General features: G+C 48.4%; 1 protein-coding gene across 3 annotated transcripts in view; it reads left to right on the forward strand.

Annotated features, from left to right (window-relative positions):
- ccdc102a (coiled-coil domain containing 102A) overlaps window positions 1-14619 on the forward strand; it is a 50270-nt gene that overhangs the window by 6427 nt on the left and 29224 nt on the right. The window contains exon 2 of one of the 3 annotated variants that reach the window (XM_080885235.1): window positions 3819-3953. The exons of 1 other annotated variant lie outside the window; for it this stretch is intronic. In XM_080885235.1, coding sequence (XP_080741361.1) covers window positions 3921-3953 — 33 coding nt within the window. In that variant the 5' untranslated portion in view covers window positions 3819-3920. Of the gene's footprint in view, window positions 1-3818; window positions 3954-11069; window positions 11131-14619 lie in introns of all 3 variants that reach the window. One more of the 3 variants, XM_080885236.1, reaches the window with a different exon arrangement.

Raw genomic sequence — 14619 nt, forward strand, 5'->3', positions numbered from 1 at the left:
TCTGTCACTGAAACTGACTCCAGAGGACTCAACCTGCATTTTGTGATTATATATCTGTGCGTGTGTTTGTTTTTGAACTGTTCACATCCCACAATCAGTCCACTCAGGGTGAGGCGCTCCGGGGCCTGAATGTAGGTCAGCGTAGTTTCATTTATGTGTGATGTTTTTGCCAAAGGAAGTGTTGACCTCTGAATTCTTCTCTTTGCTGGCTCATTACACACACACACACACACACACACACACACACACACACACACACACACACACACACACACACACACACACACACACACACGCCTTCCTGTCTGGGTGGAACCTCAGCATGATGTCAGTGACCGCCTCTGGTGGCCTTTAGGTGATCTGTCTTCCAGATGTGCTGAGTTGAAGGAGGAGCACGTGCGGAGGTGGGTGGAGTCTGGGGACCCCTCCGATTCCTCCCGCTGACAGTCGGGGGTCACAATGATCCTGTTCATGTATATATGGTACTGTGCAAAAGTCTTGAGCCACGTGTCGTGTCTGTATATGTTGCAGGACAGTGGCACCAGCAGTCATGAAAACACATAAGACAGAAACAGTCTGTATGTTTGGTGTGAGCAGCTCTCTGCCAGCTCTGTGAGGATCTTCAGGAATAGCTTCCAGGCTTGATGAAGGACACTTCTATGACAAGATCTTCATCAGCACCGGCTCGCATGCACAGAGTCATAGATTCAACCGATGATGTGTTAGTGTGACAGCTGCTGGGAACAAAGAACCCAACACTGACTCATTTCATGAGCTCGGAGCCTTGTTATGCTTGCATGAGTCAAAGGTCAGAGTTCAGAGGTTAAACAAAACATTCCTGAGTTTGAACACGTTGTGCCTGTCGTGTGTAGCTCCAGCAGAACGTTCTCAGAGGTAATAAAGCGTCTCCTTATAGATCCCGGCTCATGAGGTGCAAACACGGCGAGTTCGTCCGACGCTTCCCGGTGCTTGCTGGTGAAGGTTCGCGTGGTGGATCTGTGGCGTTAAACACTCGAGTGGCTGCGATTGGGCAGTTTTACCGTTAGTTTCACGGCCGTCGACTCGTACAGAAACGTTCTGCAGCCTGTGCTGCGTTTATATGAATTTATTTCTGGACCATTTATTGGATCCGCTCGCCGTCAGCAGCCGGCTCTCAGCCAGATCATAATATTTGGCGCCGGCACGGCTGATCCTGCTGTTAAAACCAAGCCTATAAAACCGCCTGTTCCCTTTCTGCAGTATCCATACGTGTTTAATGTGTACGTGAAGAGGTTTGTTTCAGACTTTTCCCTTTAATCTTACAGTAAAGGGCAGCAGCTGCTGTCTCTGTGTTACTGTAGGGTCTTTGCTCTGTGAAGCTCCTTGTGTGGCGTTGTGAACATCGTGATTCAGGTTCCTCTGAGCTCCATCCAGCATCCAGCTCGCTGTTTCAAAGGTCTCCCCATCACAGCTTTGCCTGTTGTTGGGTTTACAGTGCAGGTGTCTGTACTCTGCATGATGTCACAGAGGCGTCGCTGCCAGGATGCTGTTGTACGATCAGAGCGTGAAGGCGACGCCGCTGATTTACCTGTCGGTCTGTGTTCCCACCCTCAGCTGACTGTGAGCTGTGGGACTTAAAGGGGGTTGCGTGTACTGGTCCAGCTGGTTTTCAGGCTCCGTTTTCAGAACAGTGTTCGTGTCCGGGCTGTGGAAAAGTAACCTTGGTGTTATCTCGCCGCTCCAGCTGATGTCTCAGGCCGTCAGACGCAGTCATGAGTTTCAGCATCGACTGAAATTAAGCCGAAGCTCTTTGATTTATTCAAACCTGTGTGTGTGTGTGTGTGTGTGTGTGTGTGTGTGTGTGTGTGTGTGTGTGTGTGTGCGGTCACACACAGATTTGCTCAGCTTTGCTTCCTCAGCTGCTGCTCGCGCAGCTCCAGCTCATGCTTGCAGAGTATCTGCCTCAGAAATCACACACAGTCTTATCAGCTTCTACTTGAACATGTTTCCATCCTTATCTGAGTCTGTGTGGCTTTCATGCGCCAACAACCACACTCTTTACACCTGTCTGGCCTTTATCCACGTACCTGTCTGGATTTTAAGGACATGCTCTGGGATCCTGGATTAACAGTGTGATGTGTCTGCTCAGGATTTTACCTGCACTAGCATATCTTTCTCACCACTTTTATGACCTGCTGTTTGAGAAGATTAGCGCAGGACTAGACTGTAACGATGCGATGGCGACTGACCTGATGAATTATTAACTTTCTGCTGCAGCTTTTAAATGAGCCTGATAATAATCTGTGATTTATTTCACTGACTCTCGCACAAAGTGTGTTTCTTTGCCCGGCAGCTTAGATCTACTCCAGGTTTCCCTGCGGTTGAATGAATTATAAATGTTCTTAGCTGAGCATTAGTGGATCTCTTCAGGCCTCTCCTGTCAACACCGAGCACATTCATTGTTTCGTCAACAGAGCGCTCATCATCTCCAAGTCGAGGGGTTCATCTTCCAAAATGTTATTCCTTGTTTGCAGAGTGGCCTCGTTATCCTCAGACTTTATCAATTGCCACCAGTGTATGGCATCTTTAGCTAATTTACCGGACAGTCTCGGTCGTTGTGTCCTTGGGCGAGACACTTCACCCGTTGCCTACTGGTGGTGGTCAGAGGGCCCGGTGGCGCCAGTGTCCGGCAGCCTCGCCTCTGTCAGTGCGCCCCAGGGTGGCTGTGGCTACAACGTAGCTGCCATCACCAGTGTGTGAATGTGTGTGTGGATGGACGTGTAAAGTGCTTTACAAATACAGGCCCAAAATCTGGAAGAACAGTTTGCAGCTAAACATTTTCACCGATGACAGAGTTTGCTGTCGAGTACAACTCTTAGCTGCGGTGACTACAAGTCCATCCAGCCACCAACTCATCACTGCAGCGTTCCCGAACAGTCCTACAGACCTAATCTCTGCAGTGTGTCCTGGATCTGCTCCGGTGTCCCTTCATTGTAGGACACGTCCGAAACACCTCACCTGGGAGGTGACTAGGAGGCGTCTCTATCAGATCCTGGAGCCCTCCAGCTGACTTGTGTTGATATGGAGAAGTAGCGGCTGTACTCTGAGTCCCTCCAGAACGAGCGAGCTCTTCAACAAGCTGTCCACAGCCAGCGTGGTCACAGCTGAAGGCAGGAAACACAAGGTCTTCCTTATGAATGTTTCTGTCTCCTCGAGCTGAACTTTTCAGACAAATAAAGACCTTTGAGAAAAATCAAAGCATTTTAAGGTCTTAATCTGGGCTGAGATGAGTGGAAGGCTGTTGATGAGGAGATGGTCTCAGGAGTGGAGGAGAGACGGACAAAAAGGAGTTTATCTCTGCACAGCATAGCTACACTGGATAAGCAGCTGAACTCACCACCTCAGTGCTAACTGAGTGTAAAACACGAGCTCCTGAAATAGACGTGCACCTGTGGTACCGAAGCCACCGTGAGCATCGCTTTCTTCCACGTTGGAGATGAACCAATCAGAGAGAAGTCAGAGCAGCAACCAGCAGAGGCTCCTGTCATGATTTCACATGTTAAAATAAAAATGTGGAGCAAACGTTAGTCGGCTGATGCCTGAAAGCACAAACCGAAGGATTTTCCTGTCAGAGCTAATATTCAGAGGACACGGCCTGGATGTTACCAGCGGTGTTTCCTGCGATGTGCAGGTCCTGCGACCTTTCTGCCTCACCCACTCGAACGCTTAATTAACCCTGAGGCAGAGTGTAATTCATGGCTCCTCAGAGGGCCTTTACCCACTCAGCGTGACAGCAGCGTTTACAGGCCTCTGTACACTCCTCATGGTTTTGTCTTTAGTTCCCTCCACACAGCGTGAACGTCTTCAGACTGACACCACGTCTGCTACCTTTGTATATCAATCCTCACGGGCAGAACACGTGACCTTTGGACTATAAATGAATGAGGCCACATTCATCTACAGTCACTGGACAGGTGAGGTCTCAGGATGGACTGGTAGTCTCCACAGCTGCCCAGTAAGACGGGACCAGCATGGAGCTGCGGTGTTCAGCATGTCCACTGTTATAACTTTATTAGAGTTTACCTCCATTCCACAGATGCTCGTAGCTGACATCCTCTCTTGATTTGTCCTCCTTACAGTTTCAAACCAAGGTGAAGCTGACTGTGCTCCCAAAAACCTGCTCATCTGTCTGTGGGTTTGTGTCCTTTATCAAACACTTTGGGGTCGTTTATGTCGACCCAGCCGGGCCGTACAGTTGATCATTTACAAAGAAATGTCTTCAGTTCAGCAGGCATCAAATACGATTTCTCCCTCTGTGATCGGGCTGATCGTCTGATCCTGGATCAGTCTGAGGGACGCCCACTCGTGTCCTGCAGCGACCCCCGCTTGTATCTGCAAGTTTAACACTCGCTTTACCCACGAAGCCCACATCCTGCAGTCGGCTTTACGGCGGCGTTACGTAGGGCTGTTCGATATAACGATATATATCGGATGACGATATAAAAACATCTGTCGTTTCATTTTACGCTGTCGTTTGTTTGGTGGTGTCGCAAAATAAACTGTTTACAGCAATATTTGTTCATGGTTCTGATGTCACTGTAGAGGCTGTATTCATTTCTTACAGCTCTCGCTTTCTCTTATATTTAATACAACCACACTACAGACGGACAAGCGCCTGTTTTTATGCGTTGTCGTTAGCAACAACGACGGTAACACCTTCGCGTGTCCGCTTGTTTATTTTCCACATAAACCTTTCACAATAAAGCTCAAGATCCTGTTGAGACTTTTCAAAATAGTCACTTGGATGAGTGACGAAACGTTTCTCCCACAAAACGCGAAGAACAGAATCAACTTTTGGAGATTTACTTTCCGGGATGATTGAGATGCATCAAAATAAACTGAATCACGTGAAAGATTATTTACGGATGAGAAGTAAAAAAGAGCCGCCAGGTGCTAAAAAATAAACCTTAGACTCAAACGTTAGAACAGGCAACCCGCAGCACGCCGTGTAATAAATACAACTTACGTCTAAAAATGTATCGTTTCATGCATCGGCTAAAACGCTCGACTCCGGGTGAAGGACGCGCAGCTGGAAACACTTCACACCAGTCGAGCTGCCCGAGATTCACAGAATTTACAGGAAATGTTACATTTTTGTGATTTATATCGTTATCGGGACGATAGAAGTCTTATATCGGGACATGAAGTTTTGGTCATATCGCACAGCCCTAGCGTTACGACCCCGCGTGCAGGTTTGTTATCAGACTGCGTCCCTGTTTGTGTTCACTTAAGCAGTTTGTGAGTTAATGAGAGTTAATGCTGAGCTGTTCTCTAAATGTTGGTTTAACGCTGGAGAGTTTGGAGCTCTAAACCGTCGGAGGAAGCAGGAGTGTTACGTAGACCTGTTGATGTGTCAGATCCACGCAGCGAGGGCTCTGACACATCAACAGGCAGCTTGGATGTCGAGCATTCTTCAGATTTTTACCCTTAAACGCAAACTTGGCTTCACTGCGTTTCGCTTTGTGTCTGAGTTTAGTTCCAGGTTTTTCCTGAACGTCCCTCTGAAGCCACGCCTCCACATGCTCACGTACAGCTAATAGGAAGCGTAGTAGCGAAGGACCTACCCGAGCTTTTCACAAAGAAAGTTCTCTTCTGTGTGTGAGAGGATGGTTTCCTGTCCGCAGGTCGGTGGAGTGCAGGACGGACCTGCTGGTATCCGTGTGTGTGTGTTGCAGTGTAAGCTCGTTGGGCTGATTTGCTCCCATTTAAAAGAGGCTTTGATCCCCTTTTGGGCGCGTTAACCCCTTCTCGCCTGCCGAGCTTCGTGTCGCACGGGCCGTGAACTCTGCCTCAGTGTGGGAAAAGATTAGAGGCAGACAAATTCCTGGTCATCTGAGGTGGTGCAGACGGTATTAGAGCGCGGCCGCAGCGCTGCGCCTCGACGCTGCGACTCCAGCCGCGCTTATCCCACCCACCCGCCGTCGCGTTGTTCGCCTGTAAAATCATTCTTCACCTTTGAAAAGCTTCTGTAAGTATTTTCAGGCCCAGAGGTGTTAAAAGGAGGATTTCCATTTTCCATTTTGGCAGATGTGGAGTGTAACCCACTCCTCCTCTTCCTTCTCCTGTCTTTTTATCTGCTTGGCCTCGGTATTGGCGATTTCATCATCTTCCTCGTGGATTAGGAAACTCCGGCTCCATCTATTTGCATAAATGTGCACGATATGCAAACGGCTCTCAGCTCTTTGGTGTGGGAGAAGCTTTGAAGCTGCTCAGCCCTGCAGCGGTGCACCTTGTTTTGGCTCCCTGGAGCCGCGGCATGCTCAGAATGCTTCAGTAACCTTACGTAATGAGGAGGAGGAGGATGAAGATGATAGTGAGGTGAAACAGGATGATCTACGAGTGTTTGTGGTGCATTTTATCATCTAAAAAGATGCTTTCAGCTGTGCTCCAGTGACACAGAGACTGATCCGTGCTCAGCCTGGTCGGCTACAGCTGCTGCCAGATCAGCAACATCATCTTCTTCCTGATTTAAGATGATATTTTGAAGCATTTTGAAGCATGCTCCCTCTGCCTCGTGTTCTCGGCAGCCCTTTCAGTCATCTTTGGGTTACTGCAGTCAGACAGAGGACCTGGCAGCAGGTCAAAAAGCTGATATCAAAGCAATGCTGAAGCACCAGAAGCTCTAATCTGCACTCGAGACCGGCTCCAAAAGTTGGACGAGGACCAACAGAGCAGCCAAAAAAAAGGCTAACGTTGAAGCTAGTTCATGCATTTATTCCTTCCAGGCTGGACGACTGTAATTCATTATTATCAGGATGTCCTAAAAACTCCCTGAAAAGCCTTCAGTTTTGGCTTCCCTTCATTGGCTTCCTGTTAAACCCAGAATTCAAAATCCTGCTCCTCACATACAAGGTCTTAAATAATCAGGCCCCATCTTATCTTAATGACCTTGTAGTACCATATCACCCTACTGATGATCACCAGACTCTGAAAGGCCAGTAAAGCCTCTAAGATCTTCATGTTTAGTGTTTTATAAACGATTGAATGATTAAGTCTGTTAAATATGTCTCCAGGGTAACGTCCTGGACTGTTTCCAGCCTTTTACTTTATCAACGTTATTAATTGTTCAGCTGAGCTGAAGCGTGTCGGTACGAGCCTCCGATCCAGGTGAGGCTGACAGCACCGATGAATCCTGAAGCTCCTGAACTGTGAAGCAAGCAGAGTGAAAGTGTCTCCCTGTTGTTGTGCTTGCATCCATCACGCCGTCCTCCGTCGTCGGCTCGCCCCCTCCTGCTCCTCGCCGTCCTGCTGAATAAATGATGGGAATGTGATACGGCCGCAGCTCCGAGCTGGACATCGATCCCCGAGTTCAGGGACGCCGACTCTGGACTCTGTCCTTGACTTCGCTCGCTCCTGTTTGCTGATTTGAACTCTTTGTAGCGTCAGTGAGCCGAGCGTGTGTGTGTGTGTGTGTGTGTGTGTGTGTGTGTGTGTGTGTGTGTGTGTGTGTGTGTGTGTGTGTGTGAGAGAGAGTCATGCTTCAGGAATGTGCTGTATAATTTACTACAGTGGAAAGCTCTCCTTGCAGTAACACCTGGGGCCCTGTGGGACATGAAGTTCTGCTGTTTGATGGTTTAGCAAAGACGAGCAGAGGCGGGGCAACGTTTTTATCCAGGTCGTTTCTGTTTTTAACCCCTTCCACCCTCAAAGGTTCCTCTGGGTTTGGCCTTAAAGTTTAGCAGCTCTTACTAAAGACTTGTATTGTGCGTTGAGTCTTAAACACTGTTAACACCTTTTCCCAGTAAGAAATGTTCGACTGTAGTTTTGAATAAAAATATTTAAGCTTTTCTCAGTTTGAGCTGGTTTGATCTGCATCGTCATTCAGACCTCCTCAAGTAATAGACGCAGAACAACTCTGATTACGTGTCCTCGATTATTTCGGTTCATTAGTCTGTAAGGAAGCTCAGGGGGAAAGAAAAATGTCAAGTTTTAAATATTGTTCATTAAGATCTCGACATGAAAACATTTCTTCGACTTCCCGGATCCTTCCCGGATATTCAGTTAGTTTGGAAGTGTCCAGCAGGGCTGCGCTGTATCATGTCATCCATGATAACACGGGTATGAATTTTTATGAGATTAAAAACAACATCGCTGCTAGAGCAACGCCACGTTTAGGTTTCCAGGACACGTCTGAGAGCGAGAGCAGGAATCGGCCTCTGATGACGAGTCAGCATCCTCCAGGAAACTGCAGGAAACCACAAACCTGTTTCAGACCAGGCCAGGAGCAGCTGGTGATGTGTGAAGCAAAAGTAATCAGAGTACTCAACCAAGCCTCGCTGGATTGCTCGTAAGTTAGAATCCATGTGACAAGAAGAGGAAACGCAGGGCTTTAAGCTGCTGGTTAAAAAGCTCGAGCCAGCGTAGATATCGGTCAGCTTCAGTTGGAGTTACCAGCTTCTGTTAAACTGAAGCTTCTCACAAAGTTAGGAACAGTTTCTTCTACACTTTAACGGGAGCGAGCCCGGTGTTTAAAGAACTCTCGGAGGCACTTCGGCCTCACAGTCCTTCTGTTTTGGACAAAGGTTCAGTGAACGTGGGCAGAAGGCATTCACAGCCGTTTATTGAGCCAACAGGAAAGCTGTGGTGGGTAAACAGCAGCTCATGTGATTGATAGCTGTAATGCTGGCAGTGCTGACCGCACCAGCTGCTGAATCCTCACCGTTGTGCTGCTGCTTCTTCAGCGCCGCTCGGCTCACTGAGTTTTCTTTAAAGCAGGTTTTTATTGGCTCCGTTTGGCTGCTCGGCCGCTCCCACAGGAGGCGGATTCACGTCTGACATTATTGGATGATCAGTAAATACATTTAAATGCACGCGCAGTGATGCAACAAGGAAGACCAACAAGGCCTGTTTGAGTCGGTGGAAGCTCTTTGATTTAAACAAATATGCCGTTAACAACAAATGAAGACATTTTTAGCCAAATAGAAACGATCTGAGAGGATAAACGACGCCCACGCTGGACCCAGGTATCTATCAGCGAGCGCGCGTTCCCACGCTTTAACCACAGTGACTCACGGCAAAGCCACGACAGGCGGCGGAGGCTCGTTACTCAGGTCTCTGCGTTTACGGTAAATTGTTGAATCAGATCGAGAGGCCTGACGTGACTGTAACGAGATCCTCGCTGTTACAAACTTTATGACTTTCAGACAAAAGGAGACGCGTTTGGCTGATGTCCGTGGAGCCGTACGGTTTCACAGCTGCCGTGTGCGTCCACAGAGCTGCACCCACAACAAAGCAGCGGCTTCAACAAGCGAGCTCGCAGAGGAAACGGCCACATCAGCGCCGGCCTGTAAAAAATGATGTTTTACCGCATTCGGGAAGCCGAACCATTACCTCATCTGCCAAAGAGACGAAAGCTCTCGAGTAAGCAGAAGAACAAAGCAGCCAAATATCTGACACACACACACACACACACACACACACACACACACACACACACACACACACACACACACACACACACCGGCTTCATTAGCCATCGTTACACTGCAGCTGCACTGATTCATCAGTAACCTGAGTAGGTCAGAAACCTTCAATTTGCATGAATTTTGTTTCGTAGAACAGGTGAACTGCTCACCTGGTGGACGTTAAACAGATGATCCATTACAATAAAACTTAGACTGGCACCTCTCGTGCCCACCACAAAAGAACAGATAATAAAAAATTAATAAATAGACGATAATAAATCAGGAGATAATAGATTTTTATGATCGTCCTGATGGGGTCTGTGTGCGGGGTGAAAGCTGTCCCTCTGTCTGTTTGTGTGGGATTGTCTGCATCGTTTGCTCGATGGAGGAAGTTTGAGTAGAGGGTGGCAGGGTGTAGGTCACCTCACGCTTCAGCTCTGCAGCTCTGCAGCTTCTGACCCACCCGTGATGGCGTTCGTGCTCTAAGTGGCGATCCTGTAGAAGTTCAGCGGCAGATTCACGGGGAGCGTGCTTCAGCTTCCGTAGGAAGAACAGCCTTTGCTGGGCTTGTTTTTTTGACCAGGCTGGAGGTTCAGCCCCAACAGACGGACGGCGTTCCTCCACACACAGCTGCTGGGTTGTACTTCCTGTTCTGCTCGAGTCTGTGACTGACTCTTTGGTGCCACCTTAAGCTTGTAAGTTTGACGACCGTTGCATCATCTGCAGATTTTATTATAGTGGTGGATGGGGGTGTGTTCGTGGGCGGAGACTCGGACACAGCCGTGTGGGGTCTCCGCATTCAGGATGATGGTTTAAGAGGGGCATCTCCCCTCTCTGTGTGAAGGTGCGGTACCCATGAACGCAGCGAGGAACCTCGGCCATGTTTGTAGTTCGTTGTAGTTTTACGGTGTTGAATGCGTTTCACAGAAAGCACGACTGCGGTTTCTTCTCTGTGTTGGCGCGCTGTGGTGGACGAGGTGGCAAACACTTGGTAATAAAATGAGAATAAATTCAGCACTTTGGGGATTTTCATCTTTGGACAAAGCCACAAACTTCCAGATGTTTCTTTGGGCTCTGACTGGTTCTTTTTTTAAAACCCAGCATTTGTCAGACTGTGGAGGCACTTTGGGCGGAGCGTGGCCCCCGGCCTCCAGTCAGACTTGAATATTAAAGGTTTATCAGCGTTAAAGCTCAGATTCTTTTGCTTTGATGTTGTATTTTAGCTGATGAGTGAAGACTGTGAAGTGATCTGTTATTTCAGTTGGAGAGAAAAATCTGAATCTCTGCTTTGAAGTTTGGAAATCTCCCTCTGGCTGCGTTTCAGGAAACTTGCGACTCGGAGCGGGAAGAGGTTTGATGCAGGAGTCAGGAGCCAAAGCTGCAGCGATTAGTGTTGCGTTAGAGCCAGAGAATCACGCCGTCAGCCATTTTAAATACTGTTTATCCGCAGGAACGTCAGGACGGTGTCACTCTCTGCGACGCTTTGTGACGAGACAGGAAACAGTGGGCTCATCTCTGTGCTCCGTTCAGACGCACAGATGTTTCTGTGATTCAACACCGAGAAATGTTTCTATTTCCTCAGGCTGATTCACAACATTTACCCAGAATGCACTTTGTTTCCTCCAGTGAATGACCAGAAAACCAATCAAACATCCCGGGGTACGGAGGACCAGGAGGACCAAATGAAGTAACTATGTTGCTAAATGATTCATTAAATGTGTCATTAATTAATTACAGTTCGGGGTCGTGTTCATGATGGAGGGGAGAGTGGAGCGTGAGACTGGGCTTAAAAGTGAAGCTGTGGATTTACTGGCCCATCTGTGTTCCTGCCCTCACCCACGGTCGCCGATAAAACGTGTTTCTTTTGAGAGGGGGCGGGGCTCTTCCTTAGAGATGGGGTGGAGCAGTCCCGTCATTCGAGAGGACTCGGAGTAGAGCTGCTGCTCCTCCACATCCACGTGTCCTACTGGGAGGAGGCCCTGTGGCAGACCCAGGACTCACTGGAGAGATGGCATCTGTCATCTGACTGGATAAGCTGGGAGAGGTGGGCGGGGTGAGGGAAGTGTGGGCTTCTGTGCTCAGACCCAAACTGGGAGAAGTGGTAGGAAATAGATCTATGAATAATTAGGTGTGCCATGAATTTATTGAAACTTGGAAGTTAATAAAAAAAAACATAAAATACACATTGAATTGATTATTTAATGATTTAGTTATTTGTTTATTTTGGCACTCATGGTCCTCCATACAGGGACCAGTACTGGATCTGCTCCTGTCACAGATACTAAACTGGTGCATGGTTTATTCAAACTGTGACTCTGATGCTGCTGCAAAACCAGGTTTAGTCCTCAGACTGTGGCTCAGTTTGAAGACGCAACGACGGCTCAAACATGATAAGAGTCAAATCTGGAGCCACGTCGGAGGACTCGTGGCTCTGTGAAATATTCATGAGATGAAACGTTCTTCATGTCTTCATTAAAAACTGTGACGTTTTTGTACATAAAGAATGAGCTGACTGTGGGGTCAGGTGGGAGGCGCTGATTGGCTGTTCTTACCTGGATTTCCTTCTCCTTGTCTCATCCGCACTGATGCAGCTCAGCAGCTTTCAGAAACACGAGGGAGGGAGGAGCAGGAGGAGGAAGAGGGCATCCTCACTCTACACCTTTCGTGCGCAGCGCGGCGCCACGCTCGATGTGGAGCTTGCATTTCAGAGTGTGAGTCACAGCAGGAGATTTCAGCCGTTGTAGTGAAATTGTGATGGGAGAGGACCAGTGTGAGTACGATCCCAGCGTGCTGCTGCTTCTTCTCCAGTTTCAGGCCCACAGAGCTGGTTCTCATTAGAGGAGAGAGCACACGCGCTGACTCACTGCAGAAAGTTTGGCGAGCGCGGGGGGAAATCCTTTGTAGCGGCGTGCTGTATCTTTTTTACGTCCACATTCACATAAATCAGCTTGGCGAGCACACAGGCCCCTCCCTCCGTTCCTCTGTCGTCTCGGGCTCGTCTGAGCCTCAGCTCGGTTCACGGAGATGAGCAGACGTCAGTGCCGACGTAAACTGAAGAATATCGGCCCCACCGTTTTGTTTGCAGCCTTGAGGGTTACATCAGTCAAAGCTGGGGCTGTGCAGCTACGGCCGGCGAGGACAGATGCTCTGTCAAAGACTTTATTACCCCGCGGTCTCGCCCTCTGGCCGGCTGTGTGTTTTATGGGCCCTGTGATGACAGAGGGTGAGGTTCACGTGGCGGTTGGGCAAAGAAAGGAGGCAAATACAGCCGACGGTCAGGACGGTGGAGGGCTGGAAGACAGGAAGTAAAGCGAGGGTGGTTTGGAGTGCTGGTAGTGAGTGTGTTTGCAGAGTCGCCTGCAGCTGTTGGAGCCTCAGATGGGTCTCATGTGCAAACTGTAACCTCCACTCCTGTGGGTAAACTGGAACTAAATGAGGTTTGTGGAACTGGCTTCCAGATGACGAGGCACGGAGGTTTGGTCCTGTTTAGTGTTGGAGTCGTTTAAAGTGCACAAGTCTGTTTCTGTGACGCTTTTCTGATCCTCTGATGTTCCTATATTTACTCATTCAACTGCACCTTCTTACCTGCAGCCTGGAGCTCACCTGTGTTGGCTGAGACCAGCTTAAGCTCATAGTTTTTTCAGCGGTCACGCTTACCCAGGTACAGGTGTAGCCTAAAATCGAACAAATCTAAAAACAAACACGCTGAGGCGTTCCCAAACCGAGAGACGTAATCTCTCCTCCCAGTAGAGCGTACCCAAAACACGTCATCCAGGAGGCATGCTGGGTGACACTGGACCACTTCATCTGCTTCCTTTTGATGTGGAGGAGCAGCAGCTCCATCAGTTAGATATGTATTAACAGGCAGCGTGTCGGTGGCTTAACAGGTTTGATTTTTATTCATCCAGGAGAATGGATCCCATCTTAGTCTTATTTTGAAAGTTCATTTGCCGCCACTCTTTCCTGACCGAGTCGCCATCATTTGGTAAACTGAAAAGTTTAACCCGCCCAGTTTGCACTTCTACACTTTCCCAGGAGTCACACTGATTAATTAACTCCACCATCAGAGATGATCCCAGAGAGCTGCAGCAGGTGGAGAAACTGGTTCATCTGCTGGTGTTGCTGGAGCTTCAGCGTCTTCAGTTTAGAGATTAACGTCAGGCTGCAAACACGAGGGTATTCCTGTGGGTCTGTTGGGCATGTTGAGGCCTCAGCTTTAGAGTTTGGGATCCAGACGTGCTTCTACAGGCTCCTGGAGGTTGGGATGGATTTTGGGATCTCGCCCAGTGGCTTTAGGAAGGATCTCAGCAGAGCTCAGGAACGCCTCACACACCGACTCCAGTGTCAAACAGGCGTGGGAACGTGTGGTCTCATTTACTGCTGTAATCTTTGGGGACTCGTGAGAGACGCGTTAATAATCAAATAGTCCAAATTAATCCGTCATCGGTTTTCCCTCCATACAACAAAGTGTCAGTAAAGTTTGTGTTCACTTGAAGTCGTCAGTACATTTCAGTGAAAGCGCTCCGGCTCTCTGTACTCGTGCAGCGTCGTCGCTGAGCTTCGCGCACCGCGGCCTCATCCATCAGTTTAACGATCAGCTGATCCAAAATAAACGGAGGCTTGATTACTCGCTCAGAGACATCCGTCACCGTGCTGGCTGGAGAAGCTGACGGTGACAGAAACAGGAAGCGCTTTGTTTACAGTGTTGATGCTGCTAAACGGCACTCCTGAAAGAGACGCCGAAAGACGTCTTTCCTCACTGAACGTGGTGTAACCTGATAGGTTGGCGTGGATTTGCAGCTCAGGAGCCCGCCAACGACTTAGATGGGAATGCATGTGCGCTAATAAGCAATGTCAGCTGTTTGCAGTTACGTAAGTAATACTTACTGCTGTGAGCATTTGTTGTACTGCCTGTACACAGTTTACTCTCTGTATCGCCTTTCATTGTGTCTCTATTGACAGAAATAAGCCACGAGTTTGTTTTTCTAACCCTAAAGATGGAGTCAGTAGTAAAACACGGAGGATTTACTGTTTGCTGTATTTGTGGAGTAAACATGTTAAACAGGTTTATTAAATTATTAAAAAACACGAAAGAATTGATGGATGAATAGACAAACTCACTCTTTGACCCTCGGCCTCAGCTATTTTTTATTTTCCATCCACAGACAATATGGCA

This window comes from Rhamphochromis sp. 'chilingali' (assembly GCF_963969265.1).
Source record: "Rhamphochromis sp. 'chilingali' genome assembly, chromosome: 6".
NCBI lineage: Eukaryota > Metazoa > Chordata > Actinopteri > Cichliformes > Cichlidae > Rhamphochromis > Rhamphochromis sp. 'chilingali'.